General features: G+C 36.6%; 2 protein-coding genes and 1 pseudogene across 2 annotated transcripts; 1 reads left to right on the top strand and 2 right to left on the bottom strand.

The window, feature by feature from the left end:
• The first annotated feature begins 2,585 nt into the window (after positions 1-2,585).
• LOC137738078 (putative protein S-acyltransferase 7) lies at positions 2,586-6,965 on the top strand. The gene is made up of 6 exons (XM_068477680.2): positions 2,586-3,428; positions 3,524-3,798; positions 3,992-4,174; positions 4,870-5,178; positions 5,720-5,953; positions 6,036-6,965. Exons 2-6 carry the CDS (start codon positions 3,655-3,657, stop codon positions 6,486-6,488), a joined length of 1,323 nt encoding a protein of 440 aa, XP_068333781.2. The 5' UTR covers positions 2,586-3,428; positions 3,524-3,654; the 3' UTR covers positions 6,489-6,965.
• Positions 6,966-7,910: 945 nt separating this feature from the next.
• Positions 7,911-16,041, bottom strand: LOC137736239 (potassium transporter 5-like; annotated as a pseudogene).
• A 901-nt stretch (positions 16,042-16,942) lies between these two features.
• Positions 16,943-25,818, bottom strand: LOC137738224 (potassium transporter 5-like). Its single transcript, XM_068477857.2, has 9 exons — positions 25,616-25,818; positions 20,212-20,437; positions 19,792-20,040; positions 19,577-19,615; positions 19,219-19,479; positions 19,068-19,120; positions 18,691-18,805; positions 18,351-18,605; positions 16,943-18,252 (listed from the first exon to the last, which is right to left on the bottom strand). Exons 1-9 carry the CDS (start codon positions 25,781-25,783, stop codon positions 17,249-17,251), a joined length of 2,370 nt encoding a protein of 789 aa, XP_068333958.1. The 5' UTR covers positions 25,784-25,818; the 3' UTR covers positions 16,943-17,248.
• Between the last annotated feature and the right edge of the window lie 559 nt (positions 25,819-26,377).

Consider the following 26,377-nt stretch of genomic DNA (forward strand, 5'->3'; position numbering starts at 1 on the left):
GGAATGTTTCTCTCTAACATCAAATAGTAATTTATTGTAAATTTTTTCAATGTTATTTTCGTTTAAGTTTTTTTTGAAACTTTTACAATTAGGACCACCTAATGTTGAAATCCTAGATTTGCCACTGAATACAACTACGTGTTTTTTAAGTATAAATAGATAATTATTTACACAATATATAATAAATTTACTTAAATCCGACTAGCTCACCTAAGCACTAGGTCTCAGCCCGCCGTCCGAATAACACTTAGCGTCTTTCTGAACCTTGAATTGCGGATATACTATAAAAGACTTGACTATTAATCTGTTATAACCTCAATAGACGCATACATACTACATCACGTGGCACATTGTGCATGCATGGTTTGTAGAATTAGGGTTAAACATGTTGAATTTATTTATTTCTCTCTCTTCCTAATTATTCCAAATTCTAAGCTAATTATTCCAAATTCTAAGGCAGATCTTGATGCTGTATCAAGTGCATCAGAAACAGCATAAAAATGCCGATCTCGTTTGCTCCATCAACAGTCTCCTAGCTTTCTCCGACAGCTTCAACTTCTCCTCTATCTGGACCTTGCTTTTCTGCACCATAGGGTTATCAGCTGGAATGAGTCCTTGGTTTTTTTTTGTCTGGAAATGCAATTATGCATACAGATGCATTATTCGTAATCAAAATATGCACGGAGTGAAAAAGGCCTATCCGCACTCTCGTTAGCACATATGGAGAGACTAGTTTACAGATATTAACGTTAGATAAGATGGGTTAACCTGAGCGCGAGATCATCAGTGTCTTTATCTGAAACTATTGGAATTCATATGCAGGTAATACACAAACTGTTCGGCCCCAAAGTTTGCACCCTGCAAAGTGATTATCCCCTTCATGTTAGACACACTAATAAATAAATAAAACATTAAAGGGTTCATCTAACAATCATTTTGATTTTCAGTATTTATCAATTTGACATGAAAAATGAAATTAGTTAACAAATAAAAACTGAAAACTGAAAAAAAAAAAAAAAGAAAAAAAGAGAAAAAAAAAGAAGAGCCCAACAAAAAAAGAAGTTATCAGGTGGGCTGTTAATTAAAACTACTACATTTGAATTTATGAACAAGTTTCTGTTGTTGCGTGCTTACATCAAGGAGGAGCAGTTTGAAAAGCATAAGGCTGCCCAAAAAGTCACTGAAGCATATGATAATTGGTCTTTATCCCTGCAAATAATGAATTGGATATAATTAACAGAAAATTAATCAATAGAATGATCAAGCAGTTAATTAGAATATAAGTTTAATTACTATCTATTTCGTTGCTCTGAGAGGGGAACAAAAGGACTTCAGATTCTTCGGGAGCACATCGGAAATCGGAAATGAGCCGCAGTCGTGGAATTGCTTTTTGACTAGCTTTTTCTCTTTCGGGCTTTGAGCTACATGCGGCATGCCCACCCCCTCATTTCCTTAATTTCCTTCCCCTTTTATTTTTGTTATTCCCCTTTGGAGTTTGAATCTTCCAGCTCACATCATATACCAAATTAATACCAACCATTAGTCGATTACCAACTAAGAAATCTACATTTTGTTAAAACATATATATAAGTTTTACTCCAAAACTTATCACAACGGCTTGATTGGATCTCTTTTCAAACACCTAGTTGAGATTGTTGTTAAAAACTAAAAATGTTTTTTTTTCAGCTGCGTTTAACAAAAAAAGTTTGAAGTTCTTTTAAATAATGAATAAGCACTTTTAGTTTCAAACATTTTAAAGTAATTTCTAAGAAATACTTTAGATTTTAATGTTTGCAAATGCTTTGGTAGTTAGGCCATATATTCTTCTCAAACTTACCGTGGCTCAATTTCAAACCCACTATAATTTAGAGTAGTAATATCATAAATAAAAAAATACTCAAAATGTTTCTGATGAAACCACGTATAAGCACTTCCTACAGAGTTGATTCCATATGAACCCTAAGTCTAATATGATAAATATCTTGGTCTTTTAATTTATACCTCAAACTGTTGTACAACAATTTACTTTGGTAACATATATAAGCATATAGGGTAGTGTATGCTTATATAGAATTAAAGATTAATGAGTTAGTTTTCAAGCCTTCCAACCATTTTTTCAATTTGAAAATGTAACATGTTCCAAGAATACAAATTTTCTTTTATGGTAGTATCACTGAGTGGTTTGAAAAATCAATAATTAAATATTACATATAAAAACCTAATAAATCTATTATTTATGGAAGAATTAAATTTTGTATTAAATTGTATCGCTGAATGACACATACTATTATAGCCAATCTAAAAAATAATGAAAAAGAAAAAGGTTGCCTAACCAGAAAAACATTGACAGCTTTAGGAAAGTGATTTGCCGGCTTGCCGTTGAAATTTGTAGGCTCAAAATGGATACATTGGGCAGCCTTATAAAACGTATCTTATGCTTTTTTAATATGTGAAATCAAATCATATAATTAAAGAAAAAGATAAAAGACAAAAGACAAAGCAAAACTAAAGGAAAAGGATGCTTTGGAGGGGCATGCCAAGCCAAATGCCCCAACTAAAATGGGCATTCGTCAAACACTTTAATTAGTGGTTTAATTACAAATTTTAATCAATGACTATACTTAGGGCATAGTGTTCATCCAAATGTTTATACATCATGATATGATTTGTTCATTTTCTATTTTCTAATTTAACGATAATGCTTATAAAAAGTTAAACAAATTAATTATTGTTTAATAATATGTAAGTAGCAATCAAATGACGATTTTAATAACAATAGAAAAAATACAAATGTGAGCAGACATGAGCGTAACAACATCAGCTATAGCGAAGATGTATGAATAGCTTGTTTGTTTCATGTTAGTTTTAGTTGGTGCGTCGTGGCAAGCAGGAAAACAAAGCTCCATTCCTCGTAACAGCAGACAGAGTCAGCTACTACATCCTACAGTACGAGAAAGCAACGGCGAATAGCACGTTGCCCTCTTTCCTTTATCCTCCTAAGCTCATTTTTTTCCCCGAAAAATAAAATTACACAGCAAAATTCAACAGACAAAAAGAGCGCAAAAATAAAAAAGAAAAATATTCGGAAAAATCGGTTAACCGAGTCGTTGGGAGGGAAATCGCCACGGGAGCAGAGAGCATTGTCCCTCTCGGACGGACTTGTAATCAGTATCCACCCTCTTCATACACCTCTTTGGGTTTGGAGGCAACCGGTTTCCCACCCCGAGTCTCGTCCCCGATCCGCACCCACTTTCCGATTTCCAGCCCAGCTGCTCGTTTTCATGGCGTTTCATCAAATGCATTGAACAGAAAGCCCCTGAAAATTTTGAAATAAACCCGTACACTTTTAGGGCGACAGAGCTTCGGATTCGGTTCTCTCCTCCTCCTCATCGAAAACCCAGAAAAGAAAATTTCAGACTGGCAAAAAGGTACGTTAAAGATTTCATTTTTTGACAAATTTGTATCGGTTCGGGAATTTTTGGAGCAGTTTTTGTTTTGTTAATATGGGCGTGTTTGATTCTAGTTGGATGCGACGGGCATTGTGTTTTCCGAGCGTTGAGGCTTGGGGTGGTTGTTTGAGCGGCGGATCGTACGGTGGCTGGTGGGTTGGAATCAAATGCGTTGAGGTGGAGGGATTGTAGGGAGGGAAGGGCCATGAGAAACAACGACATGGTCAGAACGCAGCAGGAAAGAATGTACGGAAATGCTCTGCCTCATCAGCATTCCGACTCCGACCGTCGGATTATCGACGCCCCTGGCCCGTCCCTGCGGCTTTATCAAGTTTGGAAAGGAAACAATGTAGGTCATTAATCTGTAAATACGTCAAATTCCAATTGCATTACATGTAAAAACAACAGAAAATGAATACAAATCTATATATTTATCAGTTAATTTTCATAATTCTCGCATTTCGTAGATTGACCTGTCTTTGGATTGAATTTTGTAAAAGATGAACCTTACAATGAACTCATTTTCGTGTGATTTCTTGCAGAAATTTTTCTTTAATGGAAGAATTATATTGGGTCCAGATTCGAGGTCATTAATCCTTACTGTGTCCCTAATTGTGGTTCCAGTGATCCTGTTCTGCGCTTTTGTTTCGCAAGGACTAATTCATCAATTCCCGCACTACATTGGCAATCTTATTGTGGCTATATGTCCTGTATTAGCAGTATATGTGAGTTCTTCATCTTAGATGACTTGTTTTTCAATTCTTACAACTATCAGAGATGTCACGGTAGGAGGAAAATGAGAGAAAAGAGGAGAAATTTTTAGCCATATACTTTGTAACTTTATTACTAAAGTTTATTCGAGTTAACTATCAAATTGTTGTATTTTGGACACCTGAATATGATAATGTAAACTTGAAACTCAGATGGAGCATAATACTTATAGATTTATTTCCGCTTTAAGGCAGAAGCAATCGGTAGTTTCATTGGTTTATAGAGATGTTGGGAAATCACAATATGTTCTGCACATGGTGTTGATGTTGGTCAAGTTTTGATTTTTCCACTCATCCAGGAAGGATGGGTTTTCCACCTAAACCTGAGGGTCAGCACAATCACCACCTACTTGGTGTGGCATAGGGACATAGCGCCACACTAAGAAGGAAGTAAACTTGTGGACATAGGCGGGCAACAAGACCTGCCTGGTCAAACTCATCAGTTGATGGAACCCCTTAAATGAGTCAGTCCTACCTGTTAGTATATGATTTTGATAAAGCTGGTGTTGTGAAATAAGTTTATTTGCTCGACTATTCTTTAAAGAGCATTTACGTTGTTTGCAGCGGTGAACTTTTGCATGTATTTATAACTGAAGGTTACTTTTGTATGTATTTATAACTGAAGGTTTTTGGCCTATCAACTAGTGCAGGTTGTTATTCTTCTCTTGATTACATCTGCAAGAGATCCTGGCATTATTCCTCGTAGCTTGCATCCTCCAGAACCAGAAGATGACGGCTATGTCTCTAGTATCTCTTCTGATTGGCCAGGAAGCCAGAATGGACCTACAGGCATACCACCCACAAAAGAAGTTATCATTAATGGCGTGATAGTTAAAACCAAATACTGTCAAACATGCATGCTATATCGCCCACCCCGATGCTCTCATTGCTCTATATGCAACAACTGCGTTGAGCGTTTTGATCACCATTGTCCATGGGTGGGGCAATGTATTGGCAAAGTATGCTTCATTTTGATTGAACTAACATTATAGCTTGTATTTACGTAGTTATTCTATTTTTGAACTTTGTGTTTATCTTTCGTAATATGATGTGAGGTGTAACCTTTTAGCAGAAGAAGCTCTCTCAGATTTTTTTTTTTTTTTGAATTTTAGGTTAAATTATTCCCGTGCAAATAAATTAATACACCCAGACACACACAAACACATATACATATTAAAATTCCAAAAAGACTGATGACAATGTTATCTCCTTGTGCTATGCTTTTATCAAGCAAATCTCTTAGTTGTATCTGTCTATCGTGACTTGTTGAGATGAATGTCTGTCTTTCACTCACTATTTGCACAGTTCATGCATCTAGGGGGTGAGTTTCCAACACTCGATTCATCTCTAGCTTACGTCATTGCCCTGCATATAATCATACTCCTGCATTCTCAATCTATGCTTCCTCTCATTGTTTGAGTTTTTTCTCACTAATGTCTTTGTTGGATACGTTGTTATCTTTTTATAATCCTTACACTGTTAAATTTATTTTTTTTACAGAGGAATTACAGATTATTTTTCATGTTTGTGTCCTCCACGACTGTTCTGTGTCTCTATGTCTTTGCCTTCTGCTGGGTAAACGTCATGAAGATAATGGATTATTACCATTGCAGTCTCTGGAGAGCTTTATCAAAGTCACCTGTTTCAGGAGCTCTAATTCTCTATACATTTGGAGCTGCTTGGTTTGTTGGAGGTCTCACAGGATTCCATCTCTATTTAATTCTCACCAATCAGGTTCGTTGCTCTTTACCTTTGTTTCTGTTTGGTGTTCCCTCTCTCTTTATCTCTCTTAGAGATAATTTCCACTTGTGTACAGACAACATATGAAAACTTTCGGTACCGGTACAACGTGAAGACGAACCCTTACAATCGTGGGTGTTTTAGCAATGTTGCGGAAGTCTTCTTCTCTGAAATTCCAAGATCTAAACATAACTTCAGGGAAGTGGTCAAGGGCGATACTTCTTCTGTCTACACCACTTCAATGCCATCAGGCCATCCCATGAGCCCAGAGATGCCCAAAGCAAGTTCTGACATAGAAATGGGAAAACGACAAGCTGTTGCTGCTGAAGATCTGGAGGATATACAGACTCAGATTGATAGTGTTGGTGGATTGCAGCGGTGCGAGACCCAGCCAAGACATACAAACTGGGATCACAAAGCCAACTGGGAGAGCTCACCTGATATACAAATGTTGGCTGCGGAGTTTGGAATGGAACATGGTTCAACAGGCAGACAGAAAATTGAAGGGAGTATTGATCTGAAGAGCTAAATTATTGGTTAGAAATTGTTTGTTCTGCTCTTACAGCCAAGATAATAGCTGCTAACCTGGAGGATCGTATTTGGTTAACGCGTAGTGCTGAACTCCACACAGGAAGGATGATGTCACAATCCTTCTCTGTTGTCGGAATGAAAGCTCTGATTCTTTAAATAGGAAGATGCACTTGCATAGAATCGAACTGCCTTTATGGATACTTTGGGTCAAGTGTAGTTTCAGCAAAACTAAGGTCTGCATCTACTCTATACATTATTCGTCATCGAATCACGGAAGAGCCTGTACATTGTGGTTAGAGGTCTGGTGGTGGCTTTCGTTCATGCGAGGGTTCAAGGTCCATAGACGTATATGTGAGTTGTTTTCCATTTTTAAGTTGAGAAAAACTGAAACTATTGGTTCCCCCAGAAATTAGACATATGTAATCACTTCTCCTATAAAAACTGTGTAATATATAGATGAACTTTATGTCTTAAAGCTTTGAGGCACTCAGGACTCTAAGGTAGGAGAGAATGTACAAGGGTAGCAGCTAGATGTCTAGATAATGCCGCTTGTGTGTTCACTGAAAATGCCGAAGCCTTTTCTGCTAGAGATCGAGCAAATTACGCAGGTGCTGGAGACAACCTTTTTTACAAGCCATTTTTGAAGGTTACTCTGCCGAGTTAATAGTGATAGAGAATGTTTCTGTCGAAAGTTTTACGCATGTTCATAGAGGGAAATAGTGTAGTCCCCAGATTTGCTTGTTAGGGTTGAGGAGCCTTCTGACTTCTGCGCTTTATTAGGAAGATTTATGTATTCAGAATCTCAGATCATCCAGCTTAATTAAAATTCATTCCCTTTTAAGGAAAAAGAAAAGAAGTGAACACGAACCCTAATTCCTTTTATCGAGCATAATGATGCGAATTCAACATTTTCAGCAACAAACACTACTATTTTCCAGTGTGTTGCGACCACCATAGGTGTAGATTTTTCTCTTTAAACTTTAAACTACTGCAACAAATTTTCAGGAAACACCACTGAGAATCTAGAAACTACAGAAAGCAGATATTCGAAGGAACTGGGAGACTAGAGAGTGTAGAGACGGAAGAAATATCCGAGACCGCCGAAAGAGAAATGGAGAACCCGAGAAACCAGTCACCAAAAAAGCTAAGCCAGGTAGTTCAACTTGGAGGTGGGAAGAACCTCCATGACTATAAGCCACGCCTCACATGTTGAATGAGTCGACCTGGCTTTAGCTTTTCCGGCGACTGGCTTCGAAGCCCAAGTTACCGGGGCCAAATCTTTTGACAACAAAGAGAGTACCATGGAAATTCCCACAGCATCATTTGAAATAATAGTACCCTAGGTTACCAAAGTGCCATTAAACGTTTTTCACTCTGCACCAACTTTTGAAATCAAATATATTATGAAATTGAGGACAAAGGAAGGTATCTGCCTTCGATGAATTTGAACAGAACGCAGGTAAATAAAACCCCTCTAGTTTCAAGTTACTGGAATCTAAAAAGATTGTCATCTGATATTATTCTCTCATATCTCATAGGTCATTCGGACCCTCAGAAGCCTTGTCCGTGGGACTGCCATTACTTCCTCCCCCTGCCTAAAATTTTTCCTCAAGAAATTGTAGGCATAGTTGACAATTATCTTCTTGAACAATGATGATTTCTCTTCTGCCACCACTTCTGTCTCTCCCAACAGATAAACTATACCCTTGTCCATAACTTCTTGCACAAACTGCATTTCCTCCTCAGCTCCTCTACTGGGTGCAGAGACAATTCTCCTGGACGGACTCGTTGAGCTAGCAGCACTGAGTGACTGAATGGACCCTGATGAAACCCGAGGTGGGTTAACTTGTCGTATTTCTTTTTCAGCATTGAGTGACTGTCCATTTGTCACTGCCTCCTCGGATTTCTCTGTTGTTCCTCCACCAAGTATGAAGTGTTCGTTCTGGATAAATTCTTTCAAATTCTCAACCAATTGTTGCTCGAAATCTTTGAGTTCCCGAATTCTGTCGTTGTAGCCATAACTAACTACACAACGAAACATACGGTACTCCCTTGGCTACAACTGTCGAAATATAAACCTCTCTTCCAATGCAACTTTGCTGATCGGGATAGGCTTGACCGACACAATCACTACAACCGAGTGGATGGATGGTATGTTAGAAACATAGTGAGAGAATATAGGAGGAATTCCCTGAGCAAGCTCAGAATTTAGAAGTCCAATGCCTTGCACACGATTTATATTGGGGTCAGAAGCCAACTGTTTCATGTGTTCACTAGAAACCTTATTTTTGAGCTCAAACATGTATCTTTGCTTGTGCAAATAATGCCAAATCCCCATAACCACCATGAGGACAGCAGCAAAGCACAAAGGAAGGTATCCACCTTCAAAGAATTTAAACAAGAAAGCAGATAAATAAGTCCCCTCGACGCCAATGGACACCATAAAGAAGATAGCAATCAACCATATGCTCCTCTGCCATACAACTAACATTATTAGAGTGAGCAAACATGTGGTTATCACCATTACACTAACAACTGCAATTCCTGCATCACAAGAAGATACATGTCATTTTGCAAATTTATATGTTCAGTTCTTTACTATTCAAATTTTGGTGCATAGAGTAAAATTGTTTTTAAGAAGGGATTTTTGTAATATTTTGGGTGCTTAATTACCATATGCGTTGCCAATTTGATCACCAGTCTTGAATATGGCAGTGACTGTAATACAAGCAACCATAAGCATGTAGTGGACCTCCGGCGTGTAAACCTGGCCCTCATATTTAGCGGAGGTGTGAACAACCTTAACCCTAGGGAAACAACCCAGACTTAATGACTGAGAGATAATTGAAAATGTTGCAGATATCATAGATTGGCTTCCAACAATAGCAGCAGCTATAGCCATGACGAACATTGGCCAGTACAAAGTTTCTGCATAATGCCACCTCAAGGAAGATTAATACAGCAAACAAAAATAATTATTCAAGCATATAGTTAAATACGATCTCAATAAACAAATTTTCCGGTTTGGAATTTGAGAATGATGCTTGTGTGGTGAGAACGCACTTGGTACAGAATCGTAGAATATATTATCCACCTTCTCTGGGAACTTGCTGAGGTATGCGGCTTGATCGCCCATATGCCATTATCAATGCAGGAAATATGATGCAAGAGAAACTGATCTGCATTATTAGGGTTTATGAGTTAAGGCTACACCACGAATGCACTGAAGTACTCAAAAGAATGCAGTTCAATAGTAATAATTTGAATGCTGTTAGTTGATACTCTGTAGGTAATTTATACTAGTTGGTCCTCTATAAAAATTATACTAGTTGGTCCTCTATAAAAATTTCCTCGTTTCCTTTTCCTAAAGAAACCAAAATTAGATCCACAAGTCTATGTACAACAAGAATGGCTTGGGTATTACTATTCGCTTACCTGTATTGCTTTGACATTAAAGTGACCAAGATCGGCAAACATGGCCTCATTGCCTGCATGTTTATGCCTCTTGCTAGTTAAACAATTCAGAAGGAGAAACATGGTTAAAAATAAAATATATCTATATCTAGATAAATTTATACTTACCAGTAGTGCAGAGAACTACTCCCCCAAGTGAAATCCATGCTTGTTTTCCATTTCTATGGAAGTAACGAAAGATGTAGGTTGGATTAGCAGCACGTAATACAGAAATGTCATGTGTGATTAAGTTGTAAATTCCGAACCATAAGATGAGAATAGGAGCAAATGTGAATCCCACTATATCAGTTCCAAATTGTTGAAAAGTGAAGAGAATGATCAGTATGGCTACGGAGACCCCGACAACAACATCTGAAGTAATAGTCAATGTTACCAAATGTATCACTAAACGTTTAAGATACCAACAAAAATAAATAAATTTAATATGATTTGCACAGATAAATAAATGATTCAAAACCCTAATTTAAAGCCTCCTTTTCTTCCACTTTATTAGTAGCATTTTGTGGCGGTGTTACGATCGCATATAAATATTTCTCTACCTGTGCCTAATGATTTGATGCCTACTGATTGGATCCCGATCACTGCAGAGAGAACTGCATACACGCACATTAAAATGTTTTGTCAGTTCTCTAGCAAGAAAATATATATGCTAAAGTATACAATAACAATGCATTTATTCGTTCAATAAGTCCAAAATTGTATGCCATGAAACTAGTATTCAATTACCTGAAATGCAAGGAGTAAGAACCCCATCTCCAATTGCCATGGAAGTTCCCATAATGGTTACAAGGAAAAGAACATATTGGGCTATCTTACTATTCCCGAGCTTCTTCTTGATGGTTTGCGATCGTTTTAACCCGTTGGATGGCGTTTCAAGTTTGTGGTTTGATAGCTCCCTTTCTTCTAGCTGGTTGTTTGGAATTAAGCTCACCTTCGCATGCCGGCACAACAATAAATACAGTGCAAATGTCCCCCCCTACGAATTCAACAAACTTAATAAAAAAATTCAGAAGATTTGTGAAGGTTGATGCCATCATGTGGTATGATTGAGAGCTATCGTTAATTCAGTACTAGAAATCTGGTCACAGGACACAAATTATATTGTGTCTTTTGACTCTAAAGGCACAAAAGTATATTGGTGTCCTACAACAATAAAAACAGTGCAGCTAGCCACTAATATTATCTTACCATCGAGAACTTTTTAATTGTGATGAGAACACAAGTAGTACACCACGTGTTTTAATAGGAATGATGGAAAAATTTATTTTTTAAGTTATTAACTTTTTAGCACACATATCTCATCATTTGTATAGTGACACCGATCACATTGAAAAATCTCTCTCTTACCATCACCATTATCATTGGCCCACAAGACGATGAAGGTGTTTGGGTTAATATTTGAAATTTGGACTTAAAGGAATGGAAGCCCAAAAGAGCTAAAGTGAAGGAACTCGCCCGAGGCCCAGCACCAAGCCCAGCCATCCATCTCAAGACAATATGACGACTCCTTATTAATGAAAAGGTTATGTGCTTACAAGAGAAGTACTTTCTAATGGCATAACATGTAAAAAAAAATGATGACTCACTGAAGTGCTTTCGGGCAAAACTTGCAACAGCCAAAATAAAAGGTCTATAAAAGGAGGAAGAGGTCCCAGAGACAAAGACACTCAACCAATTAAACAAACAAACATACAAAACTCTGCTCTCAAGCCAGATTTGCATCTAAAAAGCTGTAATCAGCCGGACCTTAATCCTTTTCAGGATAACTCCCCACAAAAGCCATCTTTTGTCTAGTTTAAAGCTCTGCTATCACCCCTTGTGGCGTACTATCGATTCTCTCGTGTAAACTTGTTTACCATCCATCCATTCCAAACACACAACCATTTGTAATCACAAAGAGAAAAGACTGCAAGATGTTCAACCTTGCCTGACAAGGTGAAATCTTGCCCGACTCTCTTTGTTTCGTCTTTCCATTAATAGATCTGGTTTATGATGTATTCTACATTATATATTCAAGTATTTCCAGTCTTTTGGTGATCAGAAGCTCCATCAGTCCTCAGATCTGGTTCATTTAGTGGTTTTACTATCATAAAAGATGAACATAAATTAGATTGATGGCTTAAGCCAGATCTGGACTTTCACCCTTCAAAGCATATAAGATAATAAACTAAAAGTCCTTGGTCTCAAGGCATAGAAAAGAACTTAATGTAGACTTAACTCATCTACGATAATCCTTTGATAACAAGAAGTTAGAATAACTTAGGGCGCAAATGATCGACTTAAACACACTTGTTCTACATCTGCCATATTGAGATGGCAGTGGCATGCCTAAGCACTTCATTGATTTTGATTGTGAGCCTCAAGGCCTACACCTAAGGCTCTACAAAGGCACATTTCGGAACTAACTTTGTTCTCCTCTTGTAGCCTCTCAGCAAGAAGGAGCTCGACAACCAACAAAAGTGCCAACTCCTCGGGGAGCTGTGTGCTCGAGCCAGGGACCTTTCCCAATGAAATTCCTGCCCGAACAGAAGGCATACTTAATCAAGGATATGAGTGTTAGGGTGTAGAAGATGAGAGACAGGATTCCCACAATGTCTTCATGGGGGCCAATTCCTTGGGCAAAAGTGCTATTAAGCACATAGAGTGGAGACGTCCCCAAGTCACCATACACAGCACCTATGCACTGAAATACCAAACTCAAAGTTCTCCGCCAACTTACATGCTGCTGAACACAAATAAGTAAATTAAAATGGAGCAAACTAATTAGTATAAATCTCAAGACTATGTCAAACTAAACCATCAAGAAGCAAATGGCGGATCTGTGGCTGGGTTCAAATCGTCCCCTTCAATTTAAAGTAGTAATATCGCTTGTAATTAAACAAAAACTATTAAAAAAATATTGAAATGAACAAATAGAGACCTTGCATGTAGCTTTGACCTTTGGGGCGTCGAAACTTTTCCTGCCTCCAAATTAAGGGAGTTGAAACGGCTCACAACTTTATTCTTTGCCATGAACATCTATCGAGCCTTCTTTCTTCTTGCTCTTCAACTTCTCTACCAATTCTCTGAATTGGGTTTTATTTAAACATGATTTATACGCTTAGCTAGTTTTTGTACCATCCTCAAAATTTAATTGTGTCTCTACAATATCCATTGTACTTGAACTGTCATATATAAAGAAATGTAATAGATCTAAAACGTGTGTCATGATCTTTTTTTATATATATTTTTTGTTGTTGTTGTCCAATCATAATTTAAATAGTTCTCTAAATCTTTACCCATTTACGTACTTAATTTGTTGAGGCGTGTCATTTCAATTGGTTTCCTTATTTTCTAACCCTACATGGAAGTTATCAATACCTTTTCGCATGCATGGATGAGAGAGATTTCTCAATGTGATTGGTACACGGGATGGTACATCACGTGTCACTATACAAATGGTGGGATATGTGTGCTAAAAAGTTAATAACTTAAATAAATAAAATATCCCACCACTTCTATTAAAACACGTGGTGTACCACTTGTGTTCCCGTCACAACTAAAAATTTCTCCATGGATGCTTATAGTATAGGATTGGATGATATAATAAGAAAATGAAGATATTCATGGATTTTTAAGTATTGGTTGCACGTAGTCATTTCAAAAGTGATTTTTTTTTTAACTATTTCAAATATTATATATGTAGTTATTTCATTTACATTCAAATTAGCCTTGTTGTCCTTTGAAAAAAAAATTATAGTATTTGGTGAAATCTAAAATTTTTGGGTAACTTACACAGAACTACCTCAACTATTGGGTTATTAACAGTTTCATACCTCGTCTTTAAAAAGTTTCAATGTCATACCTCATCTATGAATTTGTTACAATTTCATACCTTCTGTCAGTTGTCTGTCAATTCCTCCATTAAAATGCTGACGTGACTTGAGGCGAGACCCATTTTCTATTAAAAATTGTTTTTTTTTTTTTAAAAAGCCCCAAAAATCCCAAACCTAGTTCCCCTTCCCCCCGAAACCCCCCATTCCCTTCCCATCTTCCTCGTCGGTCCCCCCATTGCCCCCCAAAACCTTCCTTCTAAGCCTAGAACCCCTCCCCCGCAACCCCCTACCCCTCTTCTCCCTCCTGAGCTTGCCAACCACCTCCCTCTCATCCACTTTCTTCACCTCCCCTAGCATTCAAAACTTAGAAATAAAAAAGAAAAAAAAGACAACCAGTTGAGGTGGTCTGACTTCGACGGGAATGAAGGGTTGGGTGAGGTGCGAGTTCAAAATTATTTTTTTTTTTGAATGGGAGGATAGGTGAAGAGAGTGGAGGAGGAGAAGAGGGAGGTGGTTGGGAGGCTTGGGAGGCAAAAGAGGGGTGGTGGGTTTGTGGGGGAGGGGTTTTGGGCTTGGAAGGAAGGTTTTGGGGGGGGGGGGGGTGGGGGGGACCGACGGGGAAGATGGGAAGGGAATGGGGGGGTTGGAGCTGTTGGAGGGAGGAGGAAGAGAGGATGTGGGGAAGGTTAGAGCTGTTGGCATGGGTAGGGAAGGGGTCGGGGGCGGATAAGGTGGTGGCCGGTGGAGATGTTGGTGTAGGTGGGGAAGGGGTCGGGGAAGATGGGTGTGGGTTTTTTTTTAGGGTAAATTATTATTCTAATAATATTTTATTAATTTTTTAATAGAAAATAGGCCTCTTTTCAAGCCATGTCAGCATTTAACAGATGAATTAACACACCACTGACGGGAGGTATGACATTGCAACAAATTCAAAGATAAGGTATGATATTGAAACTTTTTAAAGACGAGGTGTGAAACTGTTAATAACCTAATAATTAAGGTAGTTTTATGTAATTTATCCAAATTTTTTACTAATAATATCTCTCTCTCCATAATGGGCATCATTTCCTCACAAGCTGGTTTTAAGCGGCAAGTTCTTCATTGAATCATTGTTAATAGGAATCCATGAATAGAAGCTTTTTCTACCCATATATATATATATGTATGTGTGTCATCATATCGATAGGATTGTCGATCATTTAGCTTGCTATGCTCTTCATACGGTACTTTCTTGTAACTTGTTTGAGGAGCCCTCAGACCTCATATCATATTTGTTGTTGCAAGAATCTCTTATGCAGTGGGCGTTCAGCCTTCTGTTGTATTTTGGTTCTTTCTCGGTAATGAAATGCCATCGATGTTTCGAAAAGTAGAAAATCAAAAGGAATTAAAAGTAGCCCCAAAACCCTAAATAGATATGTTCCAGTCTTCCAGAGACAAATTGGGCGTACGATTAAAAAAAAAAAAAAAAAACAATTTGCATACTTCGAAACATGTGCTATTAGTGGCATGAAGTGATCGTAACATGTTTGGAGTCCAAAAATTATATTAAACTATTAATTTAATGTAAAGTCAAACACATTACTCATTTGTTCTCTCTCATTTTTTATTTATTTTTTTATTTTTTAAGAAAATGGAGACAACTAGTAGTAAGTTATAATTATCCACCTATTTCGGGGACCGGGAAGATTTACAGAGACAACAGTAATTTGTACTGTTTCTCAATATGAATTGAAAGATTATCGTGTGACATGCCAAATATCGTATGATTTTACTGTGCAACTTAATAGGAAGGAAGGATCCCATGAAAATTTTTAGGGGTGGAAAAAAAATACCGAAAATCCCGAACCGTACTGAAAAAATCTTGAAACCGAACTAAAAAAATCTCAATCCGAAAATCCCGAAAATTTTGGTACCGATCCCGAACCATTCGATAGGGGAATTGGTCTCACAATCTGACTTTTTCGGTAATACCAAACTGAACCGAAGTTAAAATATATATAGTTTTAGATATTATAGGTCGTTGGATTGGTTGAGAATTAATCTCAGCCGTTCATTCAAAATGTGTATCTGAGTCTGAAACTCTCCACCCAAACCCGACCTTCACTCCTTAACTCTCTCTCTCTCTCTCCCTACACTTTTTCACTCTCTCCCCCTTACCTTCACACTACATCCAATCTTCCATTTTCTTTTCGCACTTGACAACTTCCTCTGCATTCGATAATCAATATAGCCACCTTTGCTTCCTTCTACTTCTCTCTTCATTAAGATAATCTTCTTGTCTTCATTAGGTAATCTTGATGTGGTAAAGTCTGTTTGTGGCTTCAATTTGTTTTAATTTGGGCATTTGAATTCTAGGGTTTTGGATATGGGGGTTTTCAATTTCGTGTTACATTTCGTTTGAAATTTGGGGTTTTTAATCATATGGTTCTTCTATAATTCATTTATTTCCTCCTCAAAGCTAGCAGAACCGAGCTCCTTTGCCTCCTCCTCGAACTCTCTATGTGAAATCGGAACTTGGAGCCAAGCACGGAAAGCTGATACAACAATTAGAGGTTTCAAAACGACAATCCGCATAGGAGATTTGGGAAATACCGAATTGTACCGAAATTTTCGGTTCTATTTTGGTTTCAGAATCTTGTCCCAAAAATTTTCGGTTTGAGATTTGGAATACCATTTTCGATTTGAGATCCTATACCGAACCAGCTCTAAAAATTTTAGAGAACCAACCAATGACAAATTGAGTAATAAAATCTTAGGGCAAAGTGAAGGCTGGATTTTTGAAGCCTATGGGCCCAGCCCGAAGTGGTAAGGATGAACATAATATGGGATTTTGAGGAATGTCAATATGTTTGACTTCATGGTTTTGATGTTAGTCAAGTTTTGGTGTGGCGTAGGGCCATATTTTGTGCTTCTTTTTTATTTTATTTTTTATAAGAATTCTACTTTGAAGTACTTGAACTAAAAACTTAATTATATCTTCATCAAGTGGAAAGATTTACACATATACATAAACCAAACTGCTCACAAAAATTTCATGGCTAATCCAATGGCATGCATGAACAACATTGCCCTTGAATTGGTGTCGGGGCCTGATATGATCCAAATGTCAGTCCTTATTCAACCTTAACCGATACACAGAAATGGGGTGGAAGGAAGAAGAAGGGAGAGAGAAGAAGCAGAGCTCCAATATATTTTTGTATTAATTTCTTTTGTAAAATATTTCTCATACCAACAATACTCCAAGCTAGTGTCTTATACAAGTTATGACTGACTCTTGCCAGCTCGCCATTATAACAAACTTTACTAAAACACGAATAAGCCTAATAATTCAAAATTAAACCCCTAATAGTCATTAAACTAATCACTTAATTATAGTTCGCATCAGGGCCACACACAAATTCACATATTGAAACACATTAGGCAATCTTGTTTGTTCATTTGAGATCACGGATTCACACACACTGTGATCTCATATTTCATAGGTCATTCCAACCCTGAGAAGCCTAGTCCGTGGGATTCTCATGACTTGCTCCCCTTGCCTAAAGTTTTTCCTCAAGAAACTGTAGACATGGTTGACCACTATCCTCTTGAACAATGACGAGTTTGATCCTGCCACCACTTCCGTCTGTCCCAGCAGATAAACTATGCCTTTCTCCATGGCCTCTTGCACGAACTGCGTTTCCTCTGCAGCTCCTTTGACGGGTGCACAGACTATTCCGTTAGATGTTGATCCAGCAGTATTAAATGATAGAATGCGCCCTGATGAACCACGAGGCTGGTTAACTTGTTGAGCTGATTCTTCCGCATTCGATGACTGTCCAGTTGAAACAGCCTCGTTTGTTATTTCTCCTTCAAGTACGAAGTGCTCATGGCGGATAAATTCTTTCAAATGCTCAACTAGTTGTTCCTCAAACTCTTTGGGTTCCCCCATTCTATCATTGTAACCATACCTAGCGACACAACGGAACATTCGGTAGTCTCTTGGCTCCAACTGTCGAAATAGAAACCTTTCCTCCAATGCGACTTTGCTGAATGGAATAGGCTTGATCGACACAATCACTATAACAGAGTGGATGGACGGTATGTTGTTAACAAAGTGAGAAAATATAGGGGGAATACCTTGCACAAGCTCAGAATATAGAAGTCCAATTCCTGGCACACGGTTTATGTTGGGGTTAGAGGCCAATTGTTTCATGTATTCACTAGAAACCTTATTCTTTAGCTCGAACATGTATCTTTGATGGTGCACATAATGCCAAATCCCCATGATTACCATAAGGAAAAAAGAAAAGACCAGAGGAAGGAAACCGCCTTGAACGAATTTGTACATCACCGCAGATGCATAAACCACCTCGACACAAAAGAACACCACAAAGAACAGACCAATCAACCATATGCTAGTCTTCCATATCACCAACATTATCAGAGTAAGCAAACATGTTGTTATCACCATTACACTAACCACTGCAATTCCTGCATCACGAAGGTTACATGTCATAATTTTTCTGTTGTACAACTTAAATGTTAGTACACTAGCTATCTACTTCAGATAATGTACTTTTTGTGCTTACCATATGCATTACCAATTTTTTCTGTGGTCTTAAAGGCTGCAGTGACTATAACACAAGCAACCATGAGCATGTAGTTGATCTCAGGTATGTATACTTGGCCCTCATACTTAGCAGAGGTATGAACAACCTTAACTCTTGGAAAACAACCCAAACTCAGGGATTGAGAGATAATTGAAAATGCTCCAGATATCATAGCTTGGCTGGCAATGATGGCAGCTGCTACTGCCACAACGAACGTTGGCCAGTACAAAGGGTCTGCATAAATTACATACCAATGAAGTTAGTTAACTAAATAATCGTTCAATCCGTGTAACCACAAGATATGGATAACTATAATCACCTGGTATTGAGTCATAGAATGTCTCGTCCACCTTCCCTGGGAACTTTCTGAGGAACGCTGCTTGCCCACTATATGCAAGTACTAACGCCGGAAATGTGATGCAAGAGAAACTCACCTGAAAACGTATTATGGTGCAACAATGTCGGTTATCTACAGTTCTCTACTGGTTAATTATTTTCCTATACGTATTTTGGACATTGTCGTTCTCTCTATTAAAATTATTCATCTCTAACTTAAAAGTTAAGTTTTTTTTTTTTTTTTTTTGGGAGAAACCAATATCAGATCTACCTAATTCATTTAAAAAAAAAAAAAAAAAAAAAAAAAACTTTAAAAAAAATCCATCATGAAAAATTTTAAGCGTATAAGGTAATACTTACTTGGATTGCCTTGACACTGAAGTGACCCAGATCAGCAAACATGGCCTCGGTCCCTGGTTTAATTTATGTAACTAGTTAAATCGATATATTCACAAGGAGATTAGGTAATTTAAAAATATATAAAAGGGGTTAATAATAAATATATATTTACCAGTAATGCAGAGGAATATTCCCCCAAGGGAAATCCATCCCTTTTTCCCATTTCGTCTAAAGAAATCGATGATATATTTTGGATTGAAAGCACGTAATACACTAATGTCATGTTTGAATAAATTGTAAAGTCCAATGCCACCGATGAACATGAACCACACAAGGATAATAGGTGCAAAGGTGAATCCCACTTTGTCAGTGCCAAATCTTTGAGCAGAAAAGAGTATGATCAGGATTGCTATAGAAATCCCCACGACAGCATCTGGATTGTTCTAAGTCGATGTTAGCAAGTGTCTGAAACTGCTAACAGAAAATAAATGGGAACCCTCTAAGACTTGTATACATTAAATTCACTTTACCTGTGCCTAATGACTTGATCCCGCCCACGGCAGAAAGGACTGCACGCAAATTAAACCTTTAGGTCAACTCTTGCAGGAAAATATATGTATTTGTATAGTTAGTTACCAATATACTATTATGTATATAAAATTATAAATAAGGGCAAACTAATAATTAATTGTTCAATAAGTAAGGAAGTCCATGTTGTGTGCCAATTTAAATACTAGTTAATTACCTGAAATGCAAGGAGTAAGAACCCCATCTCCAATAACCATTGAAGTTCCCATAATGGTGACAAGGAAAAGGATGTATTTTGCAATTTTACTGTTCTCGAGCTTCTTCTTGATGGTTTGGGATCGTTTTAACTCGTTGGAAGGTGTTTCAAGTTTGTAGTTTGATAGCTCCCTGTCTTCTGGTTGGTTATTTGGAATTAAGCTCACCTTTGCATGTCGGCACATCAAGGAATACAATGCAAATGTCCCTCCTACAAATTAATACTTAACTAGTTTGTCAAGGTAATTAATGATATGTTCATTAAGTTAAATGTGGTGTCATGTATGAATGAGATTTAAGATGTCGAATATGAAAAAAAAAAATGAAATACTTCAACATCAGTAAGAGATTAAACTTTAAACTTGATGCTTATCAATCTTACCATCACCGTTGTCATTAGCCCATAGCACGATGAAGGCATACTTAAGTAGAGGCAGGAGCGCTATGGTATAGATAATGAGAGACAGTACCCCTATAATGTCGTCATTGTTGTCAATAGCATGAGGGAAAGTGCTAGCATACACATAGAGCGGAGACGTTCCTATGTCCCCATACACAATCCCAATGCTCTGAAATGCCAAACTCAACGTTCTATGCCAGTTATTTGCCTGCAACAAAAGTGGATCAAAGTATAAATTTCAAGAAGTCTTACCATTTGTATCAGGACCGTCTTTGAGATTTTTGGGGTTTCGTGCGAAATTTATAAAAGGGTCTCTCCTTAAAATAGTTTTAAACAAAGTAGAACAATGCATTGAGATTAGAAAACTAATCACTTAAATCAAAACAAAATTTAGCACTCACTGTTTGCAAGTTTACAAATGTCATTAATTATAAGTAAAAAAGCAACAAAGATAACCTTCACTAAATAATACAAGGGTTATTATACAAAATGGTCTCTGAGATTTGCATGATTAATAGAAATGGCCCTTGAGATTGAAAATCAATAGAAATGGTCTCTGAGATTGTCCACCATCCATGATTTTGGTCATTCCATTAAAAACTCTAGGCAATTTTCAAAGCTTCGTAACTCAATCAATTTTTAACCAAATTCGACCCATAATATATCAAAATTAAGATAAGAAAGTGTAGAACAAGATTATACCTATTTGGAAGCCCAATGATTGCCCGAGAGGGCCGGAAAATAGCCTGACAGGTGACTGGTCCGCGCGAAAACTGGAAAACTCGCCGGAAACTGGGTAAACTTTAAACGTTCATAACTTCTTCAATACTCAACGCAATCGAGTGATTCAAAAATGAAAATCATACTTCTCAACGAGAGGAAGAGAATGGTATCTTTATTTACTACTAACTCACTGTGGTTTGGCCAAAAAGCTGCTCGAAACTGGCTAACTCGAAAATGGTTAGCCACTTTCAAGCCGTTGTCCGACCAAACCACGGCGAGTTAGCCTTCGAAAAAGGTACCATTCTCTTCGTCTCATCAAGAAGTATTATTTTCATTTTTGAATCACTCGATTTGATTGAGTATTGAAGAAGTTATGAACGTTTAAAGTTTACCCAGTTTCTGACGAGTTTTCAAGTTTTCCCGCGGACCAGTCACTTTTCAGTCTATTTTCCAGCCATCTCCAGCAACCATTGGGATAATCTTATTCTACACTTTCCTATCTTCATTGTGATATATTATGGGTTGAATTTGGTTAAGAAACGTTTGAGTTACAAAGTTTTGAAAATTGCCCAAAATCGTTTTTAACGGAATGATCAAAATTATGGATGGTGGACAATCTCAGGAACTATTTCTATTGATTTTCAATCTCAGGGACCATTTCTATTGATCATGCAAATCTCAGGGACCATTTTGTATAATAACCCATAATACGAAGCAATTCAATCTTAAACAGCCAAACATGAAGAAAAAAAAAATTCCTTCAAAACTCTAACTTTAAAGTTTCACTTGAATATATAATATTATTATATGATAAAATTGAAAACTATCATTTTTTAGGGTGTTATTATTGACAATCAGAATATCTCATTGTACTCCAAATTTTTATATTGAGTAATGTTAGGGAGACAAAATTTTGTAAATTAAATGAAGTGTAAGTTGATGATTGTATTAAGCATTGATAAACATGCTCATTTCCTATTGGTGACACATCATTTAGTGTCCCTAGCATTATCGTTTTATATTTAGAAAGGAAAAAAAATTACTCTTATAAGGAATGCACAATGGGATTTTAAAGTGCTAATAAAAGCAATATCTAAATATAGAACATTATTACATAATATTACATAACAAAACTTTTGGGGGCCATTCAAATTTAGGGTCATGTGCAACTGCACCTTTTGCTCCCCACCCCCCCCCCCAAAAAAAAAAAAATTGCCCCTTTGATTTGTACCATGCTATCTGATCACTTGTCATACTGTATATTTTGTTGATACTATCACACGATGTACTATTTTTTTACATAACAAGACAATAAAATATATGGACAGTTAAGATTGTAGTAGCCCATAAATTGGGAAAGGGATCATCTCCAGATCCCTTCCACCTGAGCCACCTGAGTGCAAAATCCGAACCCTTGAAATTTGATCCAACGGCTAAAGTTATTATAACTTTTAATGAGACCCCTTATTTTTAACCATTGGATCAAATTTCAAGGGCCCTGATTTGTGTGGAAGGGATCTGGAGAGGATCACTTTCCCATAAATTGGGGGTATTTTGCATGCAATAAAAATAAAGCATTGATCAATCAAGAAAAATAATTGGATAATTGTTAATTAAAAGGTTATTTGCTGATGTCATATCCCAAAACTGGATGAGTAGCTAGTTTTTGTTTGGAGTGTCAGTTTTGAGTTTGTAATATATGGTTTCAAAAAGAACGACGGTCGAGAGTAAGAATCTCACATTGAAAAAAAAAGAAAAGATCTTGCATGAGTTTATAAGTAATTAGGCTGCTCATTATATTGCCAATTGGTTTTATGATGGAACCTCAACTTTCTTCAATGACGATATCTACAAGACAAGTTGCTATGCAACAAGCCTAATAGGGGTGGGTTCAAAAAACCGAAAACCCAAAAAAAGGGAAAACCGAACCTAACCGAAACCGAAAAAACCAAACCGAACGAAAAAACCGAACTGAATTGAAAAAACTGAACTGAACCGAATTCAATTCAGTTCGGTTTCAGTGGTTTAGAAACCGAACCGAACCGAATAATTAAATTAAATTTTATTTATTTATTTAATTATCTGTTGCTGGGATTCGGTTAGATTTAGGGTTCCTGTAGATTGGTTTTGTTCTTTAACTCTGATAATTATCGGTGTTGATTCTTGTTTTCTGTTCTAAGTTTAGGAGGTGTAGGATATAATTTGAATTCTTGATCATATATGCTATATGAAGGGCTATGAAGCTAAAAAAATTGTTATTTTTGGGCTAGGTGGTCTAGAAGAGGATGTTTAAGCGGCTACAGGGATTGGTTTTCGAGATATTGATGCTGGGATTTTCTGGCAGCAGATGAAGATTCCAGGTTTTAGGGAATGGCTCTAAAATTCTTTGGTAGGGATAAAGGATGTGCATAATACCTGGGGTTCCTCGGTTTAAAGAGAAGGAGAGAGTTTTTATTTGAGATACAAATAGACAAGAGAAGGAAGAAACTTGGGTTGCGGAAGCAATACCCGCATGAACAGTGCATAAAGAAGTGAGAGACAGAAAAGGCACACAGCTTCAGTAACTGGAATGCTTAATTCATCAAGCGCTGTATGGATTGGTCCCAAAAAATGTATACTTGGTTATAAACTCTTTCACATTTTTTCTTACAGAAGACCATAAAACAAACATCTATTTTGCCAGTAAACTAAGCTAAAGGCAGCATGTGATGCCCCTTAATTAATTATATTCATCAATAAAAATGTGTTGATCTAGTTGGAATGCTTATGTTATAATTGCATTGGAGATGTTAAAATTTAAAATAAAAACCGAAACCGAACCGGAAAAACCAAACAAAAAAAAAAGAACCAAACTGAAATTTCGGTTCGGTTTCGGTTTTGATAAAAAACCGAACTGATTTGAACCGAACCCAGCCCTAAAGCCTAGTTAGAATGTGGACGGATTTCAACGATTTCAATATTCTAGGACGTTTTTGGTATTTAACTAGGCGAAATTAGGTTTATATCCCTAATTTTTTTTCTTATTTCATTTATGGAAACATTACTCTTTTTTAATTTTTTTTATCAAGGTCGTTTGGTTTTATCATGTCATTATTTCAATAATAAATATTTACACATCAACATATTTAAATTTTATAATAATAATTATTAAACTATTTCTAAATAGACCCATTTATTATAAAAAAAAAGGTTACATTTAATATACTTATATTCATGCTTAAATTTTTGTATCATATATTTCTTTTTATATGTACCCATTCTTAATTTGTAACCAATTTTCTTTTTAGTTTTGATTTGTACATATATATTATATATATATTTTGTGAATATGAGGGGGAAAAAATCTCTATTTTGTATTAATATTTGCGTGATTTCAGGAAGGATTTCATAATTTTGGTTATTAAATTTCTTAATTAATACTGAAATTTAACATTTTGTCATTTAATCAAAGTATTCACATTAATAAAGTTTCAATCTAAAATTTTAATCAATCATGGACCGGTACCAAAATTTTCCTTATAAATAAGTGATATTGACCTTTAGATTGTAATCTTATTCATACTATCAATTACACTTGAGAGATTTTTAAAATTTTCTAGTAGACTCCTGATTGTTAATGAATTTCAACTTATCCTATTGGATTTGTTCGCTTTGTAAGATATGGGAGAAAAACTTGTGTGGGGTTTTGCTTGCCAATGAACGATGCTGAGTGGCACTACTATCCACTCAAAACTTGCCACGTGATAAGATTTAAATATAATTTTTTAACATATTTATATTTAAAGTTTTCATAATAAATATTCCTAATTAATATTCTAATTCATCTAAACTTCTATAATTTTCCTTTCTTTATTTGTCTCCTTTCCTTCTCAACTTGTCCCACTCCTTTTCTTGCATTTCTTCATAAATATATACAGGAATAAGGAGAAAAAAAAAATAGAATTCACTTTAGAACCAAAGAACCAAAGAAACCATCAACCACGTTTTGATTGAGAAAACCAATCACCCTATAAAGCCATTGCCTAGATACATTTTGAATGAACTAATACAATCATGGAAGCATCTTTATCTCTTCTTCTGGGGTTTGAATTTCTATACAGCAAATTAATTACGAGAAAATTTTCGTTTCAAAATGGTAGATTCAATTTGTATCACCTTTGTTGGATATTAGAGATTTGTGTGTTAATCAATCAAGTCAAGTTCGTTTGATAAAATTTGCTACCGAATTGCAAAAAAAAAGGGACAAAATCGGTTAGTTTCTAGGTTCCATGATATGAAAAGTTAGAGAAGGTGGGTTCTTATTTTTTTTTTTTACAAATTTTTCACAGAAAAGCAAGGGGAAGAGAAGAAACAATACATGACTGGGAAGAAAATCTGACAAGAAAAAAGAAGAGGAATTGAGTAAAAAAGTGGGAGGTGTAATTATTTAGTAGAAAATTCTATTATGAAAAAATTAAATATAAAATTATAACAAATACTGTAGATAAAGCTTCTAAGTGGTATGTTACGAGTGGATGGTAGTGCCACTCAGCATTATTGAGTGGCAAGTCAAGCTCCACAGAAGTTTTTCTCCAGAGATGAAAGATGGTACAAATATTTAAAGTAACTAAAAGTATGAAACGCATGCAATATGCATACATGGTAGCTAATATTCTAGACTGACCTGTGAGCCATGCCTTCCATTCATGGAAACCCTTCCGGCCTCCAAATTGAGAGAGTCGACACGGCGCAACTTTGCCCATGACACTTTTCTCTCCTTCAGTTGCTGGTTCGTTATTTCTTTTGCTTCTTCTGTCTCTTCCTCTTTCAAGCTCACCACTTTCCCCGCCATCTCCTCTCTGTTTTTCTACGACTCTTTCTGTACTTGTCCTTCTACAAACTCACTGCCTTTCGTTTTATAGGCAAAATCAAACACGGTTGGCACACTGATTGTATTTCTGACGTCTTACCTTGATTTATTTATTTGTTCTTCATCAACCTTAAGTGCACCCCGTACGTTGTTGGAGTGACTAACTCGCATATTCTCGTATTTTATAGTAATTTTATATGCACTAATGTTTTTGTCTTTTGTGGCAATTAGTTTGTGTTGCCGCCAATTACGATTAACATGTATATTGAGATAATAATTCATAGATATAACGTCACTCAGTACAAAGGTCTTGTGGTATTCTTTTTCACTTGAAAGTGAGAGGCCTTAGGTTTGAATCTCGTGAATGGCGAATTCGATACCAAATTAGGCTGCCCATTGTGTGGCTTAATTGAACTCCCCTTCCCTTAGTGTAAAAAATCGATGTACTAAAAAAAAGTCATGGATATACCATTTTGGTAAGGGTAATGCTAGGAGACGAACATTTTAAACTAAATTTGCAAACCAAATAATGTGTCACCAATAGGAAATAAGTACGTTAATCAACACATAAGTAAT

Source organism: Pyrus communis, chromosome 13 (genome assembly GCF_041283825.1).
Source record: "Pyrus communis isolate YQ-2024b chromosome 13, ASM4128382v1, whole genome shotgun sequence".
In the NCBI taxonomy this organism is placed as follows: domain Eukaryota; kingdom Viridiplantae; phylum Streptophyta; class Magnoliopsida; order Rosales; family Rosaceae; genus Pyrus; species Pyrus communis.